Source organism: Monodelphis domestica, chromosome 4, assembly GCF_027887165.1.
Source record: "Monodelphis domestica isolate mMonDom1 chromosome 4, mMonDom1.pri, whole genome shotgun sequence".
Lineage (NCBI taxonomy): Eukaryota > Metazoa > Chordata > Mammalia > Didelphimorphia > Didelphidae > Monodelphis > Monodelphis domestica.
In genome coordinates this window covers 26,181,442-26,200,977 of record NC_077230.1, presented here as the reverse complement: position 1 = coordinate 26,200,977, position 19,536 = coordinate 26,181,442, and the positions used below count along the sequence as shown (strand labels likewise).

The 19,536-nt window shown below is 36.6% G+C and overlaps 1 protein-coding gene across 1 annotated transcript in view; it reads left to right on the top strand.

The window, feature by feature from the left end:
- LOC100017914 (cytochrome b-245 heavy chain) overlaps nt 1–19,536 on the top strand; it is a 51,468-nt gene that overhangs the window by 29,088 nt on the left and 2,844 nt on the right. The window contains exons 7-13 of the mRNA XM_001367018.3: nt 1,218–1,347; nt 4,152–4,244; nt 6,870–7,123; nt 8,280–8,442; nt 14,876–15,022; nt 17,277–17,401; nt 18,500–19,536. The exon at nt 18,500–19,536 is cut by the window's right edge and continues 2,844 nt beyond it. Of these exons, the coding sequence (XP_001367055.1) occupies nt 1,218–1,347; nt 4,152–4,244; nt 6,870–7,123; nt 8,280–8,442; nt 14,876–15,022; nt 17,277–17,401; nt 18,500–18,626 (1,039 nt within the window). The 3' untranslated portion in view covers nt 18,627–19,536. The remainder of the gene's footprint in view (nt 1–1,217; nt 1,348–4,151; nt 4,245–6,869; nt 7,124–8,279; nt 8,443–14,875; nt 15,023–17,276; nt 17,402–18,499) is intronic.

The window sequence follows — 19,536 nt, the reverse complement described above, 5'->3', positions numbered from 1 at the left end:
GCTGCTCACTTCCCTTTTACAGACTCTGGGGTTAGTTGCCTCAAGAAATGGATTCCCAGCCAAAGTAAAAACTGCCTTTGTTTCCAGCTCTAGTTGTCCCTTGTGCTTACTAGTTATAGACACTGGGCTAAGGGCTAGAGGATACACACAGGAAAAAAGAATCAGAAAGTCCCTGACTTCACAGAACCCACATTCTAATAGGGAGACAGAAGCAGAGGGTGGTCAAGGTCAATGAATGTGAAGTCAAAGGGATATGGTGAGTCATAAAAAGAAAAAAAATGGGAAACTTCTCATTTATTATGTATAGGAAACCCAAACCTAGAGAGGTGCAAGAACTTGGTCAGTGTCATACAACTGCTTAAAGGTTTTCAAATGAAATGTTCACAGAGTGTAAAGAATGCTTAACATTCATTTAAATTTAAGCTTCCTAAAGCAAAATATTATAAAGGCTTCTTCTTTTAAAGCATCACTCCAGAAACCAAGCCACCATACATCTTGGGAACCCAGACTTTTATGGGATCCCAAGATTCAGAGATTGCCCCAGAGATAACTATGTCTATGTGTCCTTTTTTTTTTTTTTAACCCTTGCCTTCCATCTTAGAATTGATACAGAATATTGGTTCCAAGTCAGAAGTGTTTTAAAAGAGTACTTTTTAAAAAGGAAAAAAAATTTCACTTACTAAAAAGTTTTATGTTTTTCAATTAATCCTAATATTTCAATTTGATTGAGTTTTTATGTTAATTTTTATGGGAAGAGCAGACCCTTCTGAAAAGACTCAGAACCAATATGTGCTGCTCTGAGACTATTGTTTATTTGTCATTTAAAAGCAAAAAAACAATGACTCTAGGGAAACAAAACTAACAGGGAGAGGAAAAATTCATTTCCTCCTTAAAAAAAGATTGATTTCATTTTGCAATCACAGAATTACCCACCAAAAGTAACATATTTTTACACATTCTAGTACTACAGTACACATTTTTCCTACTGATGGAGTGCATGTATCATTTCCCTTTTTGTTAATTTATCTCTTTCAGGATCTGGTTATTTTGTTAACCAAAATTTCATGGTTCTGAAGTTATCCACAAGTATTAAAGATATCTCTTTGAAAAGAAAGGTGTATTTTCAAATGGATTGAAAACAAAATTCATTTTCTATCTACTAATTGATCTGATTCTCTTTCTTCTTTTCCTTCCCATCTGTCCTTCCCCCTCAACAGGAGGATTGTACGTGGGCAGACAAATGAAAGTTTGGCGGAGCACAATGTAACCATTTGTCATAAAAACATCTCCTCTTGGGGAACTACAAAAGAGTGCCCGATTCCTCAGTTTGCTGGGAACCCTCCTATGGTACAACCCATCATGTCTTCTTTACTATCCTAATAATGGCAGTCTATTGTGCTATAAGTAAGAGAGGGTTATAGCATGAGAGGATGGTCTGCAGGGGACAGATGCAAAGAGTGGAGGTTAGAGCAATAGTGAAGTGAAGATGTGTACATGCATCTGAATTGCTCCCTGCAAATGCTATGAAGCTTACTTGCAATCTATGGTAGTGCAGTGCATTTGTTGACCAAAGACCTGGACAGAGAGATAAGCACCAAATCTGGCATACAAAAGCAACAGATTTCCAATGACCAAATAGCCAACTCATGATATACTTGAATAAAACATTATTTTAGAAAGTATAATTCTTCCCCTTCCAGCTCAGGGTCACAATAACTATCTGACAGGGTACAAAGGGAGAAAATTCTCCTTCTCCATCCCTTTATGGTCTACTGAGATAAGCTTATGTCTAGTTTGAGCAGAAAATTGGCGATATCCTGGACCAATTGCTTCCTCTGATGCTTTTGTATCATAAAAAGGAAACTGGTAGAAGGAACTCCTAAGGACTGTTGCTTACTGAACTGGGGAAAAGCTTAACTAAAATTGCCAGGCTAGTCCTTGATTAAGACCATGAAACTATATTTTCATTAGCCTGAAATGGTCCTAAACACGGGAGCATCCATAGGGAGAAGGATGGAGACACATTTGCAGTCCTCAAGATAAATCCTTTAAGAACCTCATTTTATGGATTTTCAATAGTCTACTCTGCTTCACAAGGAGGAAACAGTGGTTGCAGTGAAACGTGGAGTGAGGAAATCCAGGTTCAAGACCTGACTTGGTAATTTCATTGCCATATGACCTTAGCTAGTTCTTCATCTTCATCTCTAGCCCTCAGCCTCCTATATAAAATGAGGAAACCAGACAAGATGACCTCAAAAGCTCCTTTAACATGCCACAAATGAAAACTCATATTCTGTGTTGGCTAAACATTGAAGTTTTCCTTCCATACTTAGAGGTCCCCTGTGATAAACATAAAATGAAAAGAAAAAAAAAACATTTTTTATGGAATTTTATCATCTTGGGGTAGCTAGAAAGCACAGTCAGGAGGACCTGGATTTAAATCTGACATCAGAACCTTCCTAGCTGTGTGACCCTGGAAAAGTCACTTAACCCCTTTTGCCTAGCTCTTGCCTTTTTGTCTTAGAGTTGTTACTAGGACAGAAGATACTTTTTTTAAATTGTGTCATCTTTTATATCAATTATATCATTTTTATAATATTAATTATAAATTTTAACACCTAAAATTATCTCTCCTTTATAATCTCTCTCCCCTCTTCTTATGCTTAAATAGAGAGGAGCATTTTAAATATAAGTAACTTTTATTGAGGTTCATAGAGAAGAGAATGTTCCACTGTCATAGAGGGAACTACTAACAGCAGAGCCAGATCTTGAACATAGATAGACCTGCTGACCCCAAGTCTCACTATACCTACAATTTCTATCAAGTAGAAAAGAGCATGGACTCCTGAAAGCACATGGAATAAAACTTCTCTAGGATGTATTGTGAAGAAATGATTCTCTACAGGAGTTCCTTCTAGGCACAAAACAAAACAAAGACACCTCAAAGCCTGAGATTTTGTCATTTTTTTCCTTGATTTCCTTTTTTGGAGAACCATAGGATTTAAAAGCAAAAAAAAAAAAAGGATTGTGTCTGTCTTATAATCCAGAATCTTCATTTTATAAATAAGGAAAGAGAGGTTAAGACTAAGGCTATGACTTGCTCATAGTAGAGTCAAAATTCCAACCCAAGTCTTCCATCCCCATTTTGCCTCTGTGTCAGGGTCTGGGTGCCATCTTTTAACCAAAATCAGCTGCTATTTCAGTTACTAAAGTTTCTTGATGGAATTCAGGCTGAACCTACTTCATACTGATTTCCATTCAATAGTCAACAGTGATACAAAGGGTAGAATATCTTAGAAATCACTCTATCCTGAGCCAGAAACACTGAAGGGAATTCAACTCAAGCCAATGCAATAAATGTTTACTGAATTTGAATTCTAGTCCAGGCACCATGCTTGGTGCTGTCAGGAAAAGGCATCATTCTTACTTTGGCTTTGTCCCTATTAAACAAAAATACTGCCCAGTCCTCAAGTCTTACCATGTTATTAGGGCAACAGCTACTGATTTGCACCAGGATTTGCAGTCTTGCAATCACAATATGGATTCTGTGGCAACTGAAAAGTAACTGCAATGTTGTGAAAAATAGGGTCTTGTTGAAATGCTAGTCTATAGGGAAATAGTCCTTCTGTAACCAGCCTAGTTTCCAGTATTATTGTTGCAATTGCAATTGAGACACCAAGAGGAAATTCCACTCTTCTACTGAGCTCTACTTGTAAAGTTCATATTATTGATGGAATTACTTGAGTTAAAAAAACTTAGTTTAAATTGTGTCTTGGTCAAACCTACATTTTTCTTATATGTGAACAATCACTAAGGACTCATTGATTAAGGAAGCTAGTTAGTGCAGTGGAGGTGGTTAAATGGTCAGTGAATAAAGCACTGCTCCTTATATTGGGAAGATCTGAGTTCAAATTTTGCCTCAAACCCCTACTACTTGGGTGATGACCCTACACAAATCACTTAATCTCTGTCAGTCTCAATAAAAAATGGGGATAAGAATAGTATCTACCATCCCAGGGTTGAGGATCAAATGAGATAACATATTTGAAAAATGCTTTGAAAACTATTGATAACTGCAATCTAAATCTTTGTCAATTCAGTTACAATCCCTATGTTGCTCACTTCCATCCTACTCTTTGCTCTTTTAACAGACTTGGAAATGGATTGTGGCTCCCATGTTCCTGTATCTTTGTGAGAGGTTGGTGCGGTTTTGGAGATCACAGCAGAAAGTTGTCATCACTAAGGTACCCTTTGAGATTTATTTTTCCTGTAATTGTTTCTAAAACCTTTGGAACCTGAGTGGTCAGAACATCTGAGTGCATTTTTGCCATGTCTACACAAGTGTTTTGTACTATCTGCCACTGGCTGTTATTCAGCCTACTTTAGGACATTTAACAATATGGATCCAGAAAGTAAACCTGTAGATCATTTGGGTGCAATTGTTCTAATGATCAAATAGATGGGACATAGCAAATTCTCCTTCCCCACCCTTCTACAACCATCAAATTCAAAAGTATTTTATAAACCTTGAAGTGCTATATAAATGTGACTTGTTATTCTTCAATCTAAAAATTTAAAAACACAACACAGATAAATACAGTGGAGAGATGAAGGGATAGGCAAGAGTGAAGAGACCAAAAAAAAAAGAACTGACACTTAAAATTTTTAATTTTCAGAAGGATAAAGCTGATTTGTGTTTCTCAAGTCTCCTTCACTTCCTATTTGTGTGTGTATGTGTATTTTTATAACCATGGATAGCCTCAAGTTCTGTAATTTTAAGAAAACACCAAAATTATTCTTCTAAGTTTTCCTTTCTAAGCTCTCTTGAGATCTAAGATTGAGTGAAACAATTTGTCAAGTCTTGAGTTGTAGCCAGCTACCAAGAGATCAGCAAACATTTCTGCCACCACCATCCCCTCATTAGGCCAGAGCAGAACAATTCAGAGAAAATTAGTTTAAAAAGTACTTCTAGTGAAATCTAGTTCTTCAGCAAAAACAAATTCTTTCCTGCATAAATTAGTATGTGGGATAATAGATTTATTGTCTGGCATCCTATTTATCCTAACTCAAATCCCTAGGACCACTGTGGAAATAAAACTTATCATGACTATAGTTGCAAAGTTGCAACAAGGGAAATCTAATTTCCTTTTGCATGATTCTAAAAGCTCGCTTTCGAGCTTCAAAATGAGGTCTCCTATCACCCTTATCCAGAGGGAAATGAATGATTGGCTATTTTAAAAAATTTTGTATTTTGTGTTTTTTTGTTGCAATTCCTTTCTCAAATGCATTCTGATAGTGTTACCAGTAAAGGAAGATAATTTTATCAATTGTCCTTAGATTATTATGAGTTATTTATATATTTTATTTACTTTTGCCGGGTTAGAATAAAGGCTATGCAACAACTTTTATAATATTATTATACATTATTATATTGAATGATTGTATGGAAGATTGGGACCCTTTTGCCTACATTTGTAGACATCTAGACAAAAACTCTAATAATTTTTTTCCTAGAGCAAACAATGAATAGAGGCAAAATGAGCTAAAAAAGAGAATGATTTAGGGCAACTTCATCCAAGATTGAATCTGGGTCATGCCAGGACAAAGCCTGAGGTGCTGAGCCATGAGTTACTCATTTTTATTATGAAGTTTAATTTTCTTAAAACAAAAAGCATTAGCCAGCACTGGGAGGTATTATTTTACAATGATTAAATAGCCTTTCACCCTTGAACAGTTCAAGATTTATAGTTCTTATTGCTCATTGTTAAATCTTTATTGGTAGAATGAGAAGACTCGAATCATTAAACAAAGACTTTAATAAATTTATTATACTTTTTATTAAGCATATTGCATATTATTCTAGTTCTTTGAAAAATAGTTATCTATTTATGGTTATAATGTGTATAATAGTAGTTCTTTATTAATTAGGGTATTTGATTAACTGAGCATGGTTATCCAGATCATTATGGATGACTGCTAATTTGTACATATTCCTTCAAGTCTCCCCTTTGAATTCCCTTCCTTTTTGAATTTTGAACCAAAGGAATTAGCAGCTTCTCCCTCCCCAACATAACACACACAGATACAAAGATTCTGCAAGTTGTAATCCTTTATATTAATTTAAAGAACAGAAAGCAACATAATTGGACCTTATTATCTTAGTTCTTTATAGAAATGACTTTGCTGGGTTATGATTTACTGTTATATCCTCTGCCTTAACAGAAGACAGTTATAAGAATCATACAATTGATTTTCCTGATCTTACTTTTTAGGCTAGGATTCTAGTTTGGTTTTTGCCACCAGCTAACAGTGTGACCTTAAGGAAGCCACTTCTTTCCTCCCCTAAGGGTAGTAGGTGAAATTATTTCTAAGATGCTTTTCAGTCTTAACATTCTATGCCCCAAGATGCTGTTCACTCTGATATCTAATGCCCAATAGCAAATTCCTACCTAACTTCCATGCCAAGAAAGTTCATCTCTGCAAATCAATCTAGGAACTCTATTTTGACCTAGCAGGAATCCTCTATAAGACAGAATCTTTCTTTCTTTTAATCCTATCTATGATTTAAAAAAATTCAACAAATTCAGTGCCTAGTTGTGATATAGTGAGATTGTAGCTCATACAGATAATGTATGGTCCCTCTAAGTTCATGTGCTCTCATTGATTTGTTTGCTTAGAGTGACAAATGTCAAGTCTTGAAATTCACTGAAAGTAACTTTGTGATCTAGTTTCCTTAAGTCATTTATTCATTCAATAATCATTCATTAAGTCCTTACTATGTGCCATACACTGAATTAGGTGTTGGGGAAATAGACAAAATTGAAATCGTCTCTGTCCTCAAGGAGCTTACATTCTATTTGTTTATACAGGTGGTCACTCACCCGTTCAAAACTATTGAACTACAAATGAAAAAGAAGGGTTTTAAGATGGAGGTGGGGCAATATATTTTTGTCAAATGCCCCAAGTTGTCAAATTTAGAGTGGCATCCCTTCACACTGACCTCAGCCCCTGAGGAAGACTTCTTCAGTATTCATATCCGTATAGTGGGTGACTGGACAGAAGGTCTTTTTAATGCTTGTGGATGTGACAAGACAGAATTCCAGGAAGCTTGGAAATTGCCCAAGTAAGTATAAAGCTCATTACAGAAAGAAAATCTGTCAAAAAAAATTGAATTTTTAAAATCTCTTTGACTTTGAGCTGGTCTCATCTCTTCCCTAGTTCTTATTACCTTTGTCTCTAGACCTTGTTGCTATAAGGAAATTCTTTTAAAAATTATTGAATTATTTCCGTGTGTTATCTTCCTCTTTTGCATAGGTAAACTTTATGTGTATATAATCTAATATATTTATTATTTACTTTGTTAAATACTTCCCAATTACATTTAAAAATTTAAAAAAATGTTGAGTTTGGAATTCTCCCCCTCCCAACCTTGAGAAAACAATGTTATAGATTATATATGTGAATTCATATAAAGCATATTATATATTAGCCATGTTAATATAAAAAACAAATAGCACATGTGCATATTTTTATCAACTTTGTGTTAGATATGAACATTTTTTGCCATCAAGAACCTTCAGTTTCCTCTACAGAAGAAATTTTAGGGACGTAGAATTTGAAGCTAAAAAAACACTGCAGACATATCCTAGTTTATCTCCTTCCTTTTATGAGGAAACCAAGGCTGAGAGGTGAATTATTGACTTGATTTTGATCCTTAGGATAACAAATACCTTTTAGAAGGAAATCATCATTGTAATAGTTTGTATCGAAAGAACATATTTATATGATTTCCCAGAATCTCTCAAAATTTAACATAAGCAAAATAGAAGGGGTTAATATGTTAGATTTTCCATACTGAGTGAATAAAGTTCAAGGAAGGGGCAATAGGTGGAGGGGTGGAAGGGAAGGAGGGGAAAGAAAGAGTGAGGGGTGGAGGGAGAGAGAAAGAGAGAGAAGGAGGAAGGAGGGGGAAAGAGAGAGAGGGAGGGAGGAGGAGGAGATGAGAGGGAGAGGGAGAGAGACAGAGAGAGCAATATTTATTCTCCGTACTGAGAAATGCTAAAAGTTGAATTTTTCCCTTCTGACTTTTGAATCCAGGGCTGCTAATAATTTCATGATTCAAAAACTGGCATGCTCTAAGCATCAGATTCCAGTTGAACAAATAGTTCTTTTCCTTGGAATTGATGAATCTGACTCTTTCAAATCCTTGTAGAAATTCATTGAATTCACTCCAAACACATGCTGTGGTTCATTCACTGTGCCTGTGTCCAACCCTCTAGGATTGCAGTAGATGGGCCCTTTGGCACTGCCAGTGAAGATGTATTCAGTTATGAAGTAGTGATGTTAGTGGGAGCTGGCATTGGAGTCACACCATTTGCATCCATTCTCAAGTCTGTGTGGTACAAGTATTGTAGTGATTCAACTAAACTAAAACTCAAAAAGGTAAGTCCTCTCTTCTTATTTTTAATGACATCTTTTGACTTGAAATAACATTTATTTCTGCATATCTTTCTCACCTCTCCTTTACAGTTAGCCATTCTTTAAAAAAATTAAGGGGAAAAAACAATTCAGTAAAACTAATCAACATTTCAGTAATGTTTGGTAGCGTAGCCACAGTACCCCATTTCTGCAGCGAGAGGGAAGCATATTTTCTCAACTCTTGTCAGAGACCAAGCTTGATCTTTATAATTATTCAGGATTCAGTGAGTGCTTTTTTATGGGGATTAAGATTATCCATTAAGATAGTAATCATTGTGCAGATTGTTTTCATGGGTTTTCTGAATTATCTATATTCATCATTTCTAGGATGAAGTAATATTCCATTCAATTCATGTGCCACAATTTATTTTCCCAACTGCCAGGTCTCCTCTTTTTTATGAAACAGGTTTCAGATGTCCTCTGATGACCATCATTTCCTCTACGTGCAGAAAGATTTCTTAGGGAGGGAATAATGAGAATGATTTTTTTTTGGCCAAACTAAACCTCTTTATTGGCTTGCTCAGAGTAATCTCCATCTCAGCACTATTAGAAAAATGAAAGATCACTATTCTCAGGGGCTTTTCTAGTGTCTGTTCTTTCTATCCTTAATGATAGAGAGAGTTCCATAGTCATCATCTTTGCTGAATCCATGCACCATGGTGCTCACTTATTGAGGAGAATTCAGGGTACTCTTTACTTGAGAGCCACCCCTGCCACTCCTCTTCTTTCTGTGGATGGGCTCAAAGAAGGGAAGGTAATTACATACATTTATTCATATGTATACCTGTTGAATCTGTCCCCTTCTCACATGCCCATCTTTTAGAAGAATAAATGATGGAAGATGTTTCTATATTTTCTATATTTGTCTTTGGCTTTGCATCTCCAGAACCAAGCATAGTGACTGATATGAAAATGGTTTTTTGAGTAGCAGTTAAAGTAAAAACTAAATACACAGATAAGAGGAAAACTTCTGCGAATGTTAAATATTTCAAATTGGTTTGCAAATGAATCAAGAGAAAACCCAATTATTCTGCCTTTATTTTCATTCTTCAATTTTTTATCCCTAATATTTTTTGTGAGATGTGGAGAAGAAGTTAGGAAAAAATAATGAATTTTTTCCTGATGTCTTAGTAACTCCAAGGAAGGATGTGTGGAAGACACTCAGGACCATGGGAGGAGAAGGGAAATAGTAAGTAGGGAAAAAGACAGTGCAGAAGCAGACCAAATGAAAATTTGCCAGAATTAATGTTTTTCTTTTTTTTATTAAAATCTTAAATAATGATCTCTAAGCAACCCCTTTTCCACCCACTAAATGGTCTCTGTAACAGAGAAGCAACCAGGCACAACCACATTTGGCAACATCCCACACCCATGATCCCTCACTTCTCTACCAAGAGAAAGGAAGTTTATTTCATACTTTGTTCTCCAAAACAAATTAACTTCATTGCTATTTATCTGAATTCAATTTTTTATATTATTTTAGTTTTTAGTATTTTATAATGTTCTCACTTATAGTGTTATTGTCTCTGTGTTTTCTTGTTTCTACTTTCTTTGTTGTAGGATTTCATAAAATCTCCCACATTTCTCTGAATTTCTTATGACACAATATTTATACTCCTATTACACAATTTGTTCATCCATTTCCCAATCAATGGGTACCAAACTAAAGAAAGTTTTTTAAACTGTTTAATTGCAAGGCTGAAAAGATCCTTCTAAATTTTCTCACATAATTCCAGATTGTACACTAAGAGACATAAATACTGATTTTGTGAAAATATGGCATACTGAAAGAACTCCCAATTTAAGGTCAAAGGACTAGAGTTCAAATCCTAATCCTCGTACTTAAAACACTAGTGGGAACTTGGGCCAGTCAATATATCTTTTGGGCCTCAGCTATCCTTATATCAACTGCCAGGATTCATAGGAAAACAGTAGACACAATAAACACAGCAAAATAACACTTAAAGGAAAACAAGCCAATGGTCAATATTGGTTCTGGGAAGTGAAACAATCTTCCCACCTCAAGTTAGAGAATTCATGTGCAAATGGGGATGGAGGGCAGAACTGTGGCTGCCAAGTGTTGCATATATTCTTAAGTGGTAAGAGTATTAGATAATTTTACTTTAATGTTTTTCTTTGTTTCAAGGAAGGGTTCTGTGATGTAGGGGAAGCATAACAGGAAATAGCTGTCTAGAAAACAAAAAAGCATCAATCAATAAAACAAATAAAATAAAATAAATATGAGGATTTTGGAGTAAGTCACAGAATCTCAAACTGTTGAGACCTCAGAGGTCAAACAAAAGGAATCCCACACAGTGGCTATTTCCAAAAATGTCTCTTCACCTTGTGCTCATGCTCCTCTGCTAGGAAGTGGGTAAGATGCTTCAGTATTGGTCATCTGAAGAACTGGCTGGTCATTGCATTAATCAGAGTTCATAAATATTTTATTATTCTTAATTATGTTGCTGTCTTTGTATGTGTTGTTTCTCTGGTTCTGCTCATTTCATTCTATCAGTTCATAATACTCAAAATTCTCTGAAATTCTTTGCTTTGTCATTTCTTACAACACACTAATATCCCATTGCATTTATATGACACAATTAGTTCAAATTTCCCCAGTTGTATAAGACAGATTTTAAGGGACCCTCCCACTTCAATTCTAGGTTTTCTCTCCTCCTCTTCTTTCCTCTCTTCCCCTTTCCTTTGGTGTCTACCACCTCTACCCCCTTCTCCTTGTTCATGTAGTCTGTCTTCCACACCCCAATTGTGAGAAGTAGCAAGCTCTACTCTCATCTTCCTCTTTTCTACATTGATATATATTCTTCCTTTTTTACCCTCACTTTTCTTTCACTTCTTAAAACCCTCAGAACAGAAGTGATCCCCTTCCTGCGACTTACATTCTAAAAAATTTAACTATCTCATTACCCCTTGAAGACATTAAGGTTCTGGAAGGATACTTTTTCCCCCTATTACCATATTCCCAATTCATCATAAATCATCTTCCAATTACTTAAGAAAGTTTACCTTTCTATTTTTTTTCTGGATTCCAAGTTTATACTTAAAAATTCCTACTTAGTTCTCATCTTTTCATGAGAAATGTTTGAAAGTCCTCTTCTAATATAGGTCTATTTTCCCCCCTCATAGGATGGTACTCAGGTTGGCAAGTTATTATAAGCCTATATATTTTGTTTCTAGAAATATTGTATTCCAGGGACAGCTAAGTGGCTTTGTGGAAAGAGAGCCATGTCTGAGGATGAGAGGTCCTTGGTTGGAATCTGGCCTCAGACACTTCCTAGCTGTGTGACCCTGGGCAAGTCACTAGACTCCAGTTACCTAGCTCGAACTGCTCTTCTGCCTTGGAACCAATACTTAGTATTAATTCTAAAACAGGAGGGGAGGGTTTAAAGAAAAAAGGAATATTTTATTCCCAAATCTGTTTTTAGTAGAAACTATGAGGTCTTGACTATACATCTGTGATTCTAAAACTTCTTTCTGGATGCTTGTAATATTTTGTCTTTGACATGGAAGTTCTGAATTTTAGCTAGGACATTCCTGAGACATTTACTTTTGATGTTCCTTTCAGGAAGGGATCAGACAATTGTCTCCAGCTTCATTTTGTCACCCGATTCTAATAGATTTAGGCAGTTTTCATTTTGATTTCTTGGAATGTAGTGTTGAGAATTCATTTTTAATAGAGGGTTTCAAGGAGTTTAATGATTCTTAAGTTATCTTTCCTTGAACTATTTTCAAGTCCGTTTTTTTTTTAATATCAGCTATCATATTTCCCCCGTTTTTCAATCATTTAATTTTGTTCTAATAATTCTTGCTTTCTCATGGAGTTGTTGATTTCTTTTTGGCTAGTTTCAGTTTTAAGATGTACTCCCTGGACATGTTCTTGGCCACCCTCCCCCCAACCTCAGATTCCTCCGGGGTCCCTTCTCCCTTGTGACTGACCACGAGTGCTCCTTTCTGCCCAGAAACTGCAACCCAGAATTGTTTAAGGGTGATAGAGTTGCCAATGGGTGCCACCTGCAAAGGGTCCACTGTCATCTCTATCTGACCCTCTTACTGTCCCTGGGCAGAGAACTCCAGAAGTTGCTTCTGCTGCTATGACAGCCACCTCCAAGGGCCATTGCTGGTGCTGCCACCATGAGCAATTGGAACCAGACCCCAATTTCAGTAACACAGATCTCTCCTATTGACCTACTAAATTGTATCTGGCTAGAAAAAATGTCTCAACTTGGCCTTTTATTGACTCTACTGCTCAAAAATTCTGAGGAGTTATTCTAAAATTGTTTGAAGAGAAATGCTGAGAGAGTTTGACTAGATCACTGCCTCTAATCCACCATCTTGGCTTCACCTCTCCATTTGTTTTTAAGTGGGAAAGGAAGCCCTGCTTGGTCTCATCCCAGGTTCCTTGAGTTTTTACAATGATTTCTATTTCCCAGACATAAGTCCCTTTGACACGAGCACTGGATCTGATCTGTCAACTCAGAACGTTAGTGAAATGAGAGCCCCTGCATCTGGGCTGTCCAGATATGAGCATTGCAGTAGCACTGAGCTGATGGCACCAAACGGGCCACTGCTGCCACTCTTTGGGACTTCCAAGATTCTTGGAGGACTTTCTAACCACCCTGGAGCTTTCTCAGGGGAATCTACTGTTCTTGCCCCTTATGGACACATAGCTTACCCATGTCACTGGGTTGGAAAGACTCTTGATCTGTCTATTTACGAGTGTAGGGATCATTTTGTATGCAGCTACTCAATAGACTCTCTTATCAGATGTCTTGAGCCTTATTCAAAGTGGAAGGAACTTGGTGGTTTTGCTGGGTTAAGGTATGTGGAAACGGTGGCCTGCTTCTTGTTTGAGCAGCTACATTGTCAAGAAAGTCTAGAAGATGCCTCCGTTGTCCACTCGTTGTTTCTAGTCTTGCCCTCTAGGGCAAAGAAAGATATTGACAATTCCTCTTTTATAGGGCACTTCTTGAAATACCTAAAGGCGGTTGGCTCCAGACTCAATAATATTCCCAAGTGCTTCAATCCTACATTGTAGTCTATGTTCTGTCCATTCATCATCTTGGTCAGTCATTCAACAAGCATTTATCAAACACCTACTTATGTGCCAGGCACTGGGGATACTAACAAAGCCAAGAGACAGCTACTGACTTCATTACTTAAAGTCTAAAGACATGCAAAGAACCATGTACAAACAAGATGTCGGTAGAAGAAAGTGGAGATAATTAAACTAGGGGAAACACTAGCAATAAGAGGGATAGACTGGTTCAAATCTGGCCTAAAACATGTCTTAGTTGCATGACTCTGGGCAAGTCACTTGACCCACATTCCTTACCATTCTTCTGCCTTGGAACCGATACTTAGTTTTGATTGTAAGACAGTAGAAAGGGGCTATTTTTTTTTAAAAGGAGGAATAGGGCAAGGCTTTTGTAGAAGGTGACTGGTAACTTGAAGGAAACCAGGGAAGCCAAAAGATGATATTAGGAATGTGGAATGGCCAGTAAAGCACCCAAAGTTGGGAAACAAGAGTATCTTGTGGAAAAAAATTCATTTGGACACACTTCCATAATAGTCTGATGGTGAGAAGCATCAGGAGTGAATGCCAATTTTGGTGATGTTAATTTGCTCTTAGCCTGGTTTCTTTTTCATGTGCTCTAAGGGTGTTTGGGCTCTAGACACAAAATTTTCAAGGCATTTTGATAACATGATTTAATTTTATACCAGGACTATCTGGGGGTTAAGTATATAATGAGTAATCTGGATCTCTGCTCAGATTTCCATTCAATCCCTACCGCTATGGTCATTTAAAACTCCACCCCTGTTCTGGTCCAGTGTGAATGTGGGAAATGAAAATACCAGAATCCTTAGAGATGTAGCAGAATGTCACACCACAAAGTCACCATTGTTCTTGGTCTTGACCCCATCTTATATTTCCTTCCCACTCCCCAAGCCTAAAGCTCTGTGTGGTTCCCTGATCTATATCCAAAATCTTTTAAGGATTGACTTACTCTCTTTGAAACTCATCCCAAGCTCTGTAGCTAGCTCTCTACCACCATCCACTTGACCTTTCTGGAATCATCTGCTACCCTGCCTGGACCTCTATCCAATCTTCTCCTGACACCTGCTATTTATTGAGATATTCCCACTTCACTAGACCTCCCCCTTCCCTCCCAAAGCTTACTGTTAGCCTGCCTGGACTTCCATGTGGTGCTCCGTGTTTGACTCTTCAACAATGGCCTGTCAGTCCTTGATTATTTGGTCTAACTTCTCTACAATCCCTTAGAGTTCTAAAGTGCATGTTTCTGTACTTGATAGTTCCAGATATCCTGGGGTGCCAAATGGCAAAACCATTATGCTTACCTGTCTTATTTTCTTTCCTCAGATCTATTTTTACTGGTTATGTCGAGATACACAAGCCTTTGAATGGTTTGCTGACCTCCTACAGTTACTAGAGACCCAAATGCAAGAGAAGAACAATGCCGATTTTCTCAGCTACAACATTTACCTTACTGGTTGGGATGAAACTCAGGTAACAACAAAACAAAACCAGTCCTCTTGTCTCTCTATAAAAGCATCCTCATTACCCTTCTACCCTGTAATGTCTATCTGGAGGTCCTTTTGGAAGAGGTATCATGAGGGATTGACCCATTTATTCATTTTCTTCCATCTCTTCCTCCAATGGACCAGAAGACACCATGAGCAGGTTGGAATTCCCTGTGAAATTTACAGTCTTTGGAGCAGAGCAAGAACTATTTACTAACCACCTTAATAATTACAATAACAATAATAATTTTGTAACTTTCTATTTATTATTTATATATCAATAATTAACCAAATAATTAAATGATTGAATAATTATTAAGAATATGTTTATTATTCATTTGCAAAGAACTTTGAATATATATATATATATATATATATATATAGGGTGGAACAAAAGTCTTAGTGCAGTTTTAAATGTTAATAATTATTATATTATTTAATCCTCACAACAATACTGGGAAGTCAGGACTATTATTATCCCTTTTTTATAGATGTAGAAACTGATGCACACAGTTTTAAATTACTTTTTTGAGAACCACATAGCTAAAGTATCTGAAGCATGATGCAAACTCACAACTTCCTGACTCCAAGTCCAGAGTTCTCTCCATTGCACCACTACCACCATCTTCCCTCTTAGGTCTCACACCACCACATTTTATATTTTTGACCTCTTCATTGGGAATTTTTAATTTTACTAAGAAACCATGAGTTTTTTGAGAGCAGGAACTGGATCTGCAATTGGTATCTTCTCCAGAGCCTAGCACCCAAGAGGTATTTAGTAAATGTTTACTATTATCAGTTGGACATGAGCTCTATAGCTCAGTGCTTTAACCAATAAATCCATTCATTCCTGGAGTCAGGGAATGGCAGAATATTAGCGTCAAAGGGGAGCTTAGAGAGCCTTTAGTCCAGTGGTTCTTAAGCTTCTTTTTATTTCATGGATCCCTTTGATAGTTTGGTTAAGCCTATGGACCACGTCTCATTGTTCCCTACATTTGAAAAAAAATTAAATATGAAGGAAATGACAAATTGAAGGAAATTACAATTCAGTTAGAATTAGTGAAAATAAAGATGGATTTTCTTTCTTATTCAAAACCACAGATCCTTGGAGATAAATGTGTGAACACCTTGGGACTCTAGGGTGCCCAGGTTAAGAGTATCTTCTATTATTCGGTTCTTTCATTTTAAAAAATAAGGAAATTCTATCTGAGAAAGGTTAAAAAAACTTTACTAATATTACACAAGAGGTTGGGACTCAAATCCTGGACTTCCTGTCTCCTTGCCCAGTGTTATATAGTGGTGTAGCATATGACTTCAGCTTGACTTATTTACCCTGGACCATGATAAGTAAATATTCATTTATTTCCCTTAAACTATTTCATTGTGGGTGATGAATTGGAATAACGTATTTCTTAAGTTCTCCCTTCTCTCCCACTCTAGGAGTCCTGTGACTTTTTAAGCTAGTTTTGGTCAGGAAAACCTGACTTCTAATCTTGCTTCAGACACTGGGCTCATTACTTAATATCTCATCAGAGGACCTTCCTCCCAGGGTCTTATGCAAATCAAAATAGATAATATATAAAAATAAATTTGCAAAGTTTAATGTGAGATATTTATATATATATATACATATATGTTGCCTGTCATGTGACTCTAGGCTCCTATAACTCTGAGTACTGCTATTATTTGTTAAGAAGGCAATTCAAAATTCTCACTTCTATAATTAAAAAAAATTTCATAGGTGAAAACGAAGCCATAAAAATTTCCATGATGCACAAAGTTACTCTACTTAAATAATGAAAATCTAAACTTTCCAAATAGACAAATGTGATTATTTGAATTGAAAATGAAGTTTTTTGTTTTTAACAAAGATTTACCTCAAACTTCTTTTTTTCAATAAAGTCTTTAGTCCTAACTTTTTAAAAATACGATTTAATTTCTAAAAATAAACTTATACACATTTTTTGGAATATTTCTGTCATATTAATAGAGGTACTCCCATAAATGGGGTCAGGGAAATAATATATGATAGTACCATGAGGACAAAAAAGGAGACTGTTTTAGGGTATTTAAAATTTTTTAAGAATGAGTTATTCATTAATTCTATACAAGCTCACAAAATTACAAAGAATTCTAAGACTTTACAAGTTCATTACAAATGAGGAGGGGGAGAGTGAGAGAAGTATAAATAACAGCATAAAATTTTGCAAACTTTTATAGTGTTTTGTTTTGTTTTGTAGGCTACTCATTTTACTGTGCACCATGATGAAGAGAAGGACGTGATAACAGGCCTGAAACAAAAAACCTTGTATGGAAGGCCCAACTGGGAAAATGAGTTCAAAACCATTGCCAGTCAGCATCCAAAGTAAGACAGAAGCTCCATACTGGGAATTCTCAAGTCAGACTGGAATTGTAGAATAGAGGGCGATTCTTCTGTTAGTCCTTTGTCATTCAGTATTGTCTATGACAGATCCAAACTTAGACACTGTAGCTTCCATAGATCACCTAAAGGATGGAGGGAGAAATTTCCCCTTTGACAACAAAGACTTCAGTGAAGTATTCAATGGACTGGAAAATAAGGAAGAACTCAGTGCATTTGGTTGGGGCATGAGGGGAGGATGGATGTGAAACCCTTTGCTAAAGTCTCAAGATTCACCTTCTTTGAATTAAGACTCCTTAGTAACCAGTTGTTATTGGGGAAGACCATTTGCTAGAGTCCAGGGTACATTCTATGTATGTTCTTTATGACTAGAAATGCACTTTATATATGGACAACCATCTACTAAATGTACATTCTTGGTCATGGTCGGTGAGAAAGAGTTGAGGATTAACCAGTATCATCAATGTAGAAGACGTACCTGACAGCACACAATGATGGGGCATCAGTGCCATATTTCTATACATTTAATTAGAGCCCCAGCACTATGAAAACATGAAGGGATGCCCCATCTTGCTGAAACACAGCTGATCCAAGAGATCCCAGAATGCCACTGGGCTTTAGCGAGTGCTCGAACCTCCAAAGGCTATCTGCTGTGCCGAAGCTCTTAAAGCCCCAGTTTCTGAATAGTAAAGCCTGAATGGAAAGAGATATATACTACAAAATCAGGCAGTCCTGCAGATTCATAAAACAATGTCTAGTTCCTTAGTAAGGGATATTTTAATCTAATTTCTAACTTTATATCATTATTGCAAGGCAGTTATGTTCCTCTAAAATTATGAATCTGCCCCCATAAAAAGAGTTGAGCTAACCTACAGGAAAGTCTAACATTCACCATGCCTAGTCTGTGGGAAAATATATAACTTTGGTTCTTTGGGCATCTGAGGAAGTATCCACAGTGTTTTGCCAAAGGGAAAAATGCTGAAGGACCAGGCATTATGGGATTTGACTCAGGTGTTACCTAAACCTTCCTGCAGAAACCAGTAATATCTCCTTAATTTTGAATGCTTTTCTTTTCCTCCCTAGTACCAGGATTGGTGTATTCCTCTGTGGACCTGAAGCACTGGCTGATACTCTCAACAAGCAAAGCATTGCCAACTCTGATGCTGGCCCTCGAGGGGTGCATTTCATTTTCAATAAGGAAAACTTCTAACTTCTGCTCTATCAGAAAATATTGGACATGAGTCTTGTGCCCAAACAAATGCTGATCATTAATAGAAACAAACCTCAAAGAAACCATCACATCTTTAATTTTCTGTTGACATAGGGATTATTTCTGAATTATTGTGTACCTTTAAACAAGACAGGAGAAACAATTCATTCATTTTCCTTTTGTTTATGGTGAATTATCTCTGCTGCTCCAATGCATGCAGGGGAAAACTGTCCAAGTGTTTGGATGGCTTACCCAGATGTTGTCTCAGCTCTTCAATGTGTACAAGGGGTTAGCTGTTAAGCCTGCTCCAAACTGCTAATAAAACAGTTTGACTCTATTAACCAGAAATATTTCCAAGAAAAAAATTAGTTTGGACACATAAGAATTAGGAAGAGACATTTAGATAGGAGGTTCTTCAAAAATGTTTCCACAACATTCCCTAAAAGACACTTGCCTCAGACATTCACCAGCTATGTGCCTCGGGGCAAGTCACTTTAACTCTTGTCTGCCTCAGTTTCCCCAACTGTAAAATGGTATTCAAATCTTGTCTCAGACACTGGTTTTATGACCCTGAATGTTTTTCAGTCTCAGTTTCCTCATCTTCATAATGGATATAATAATAACTCAGATCTTTGCAGGATTGTTGTGAGGAACAAATGAGAGAACATATATAGTGTTATACAAATTCTACCTAATTAGTATTATTATTATTTTTATTCTGTTGCTTGTATAAATCAGAGTGACTTGATTCTCCTCTTTGTTGGCCCCAGCCTAAGTTAAATAATTCATTCTCTTTTTACATATTCAGATTTCAAGTACTCAGTGGCCACAGAGAATAGTTCTGCTGCCCATTTGTTTTCTTGGGTGGCATGCTCTGGGCAGTATGACACAGTATTCTTGAGAGGACTTA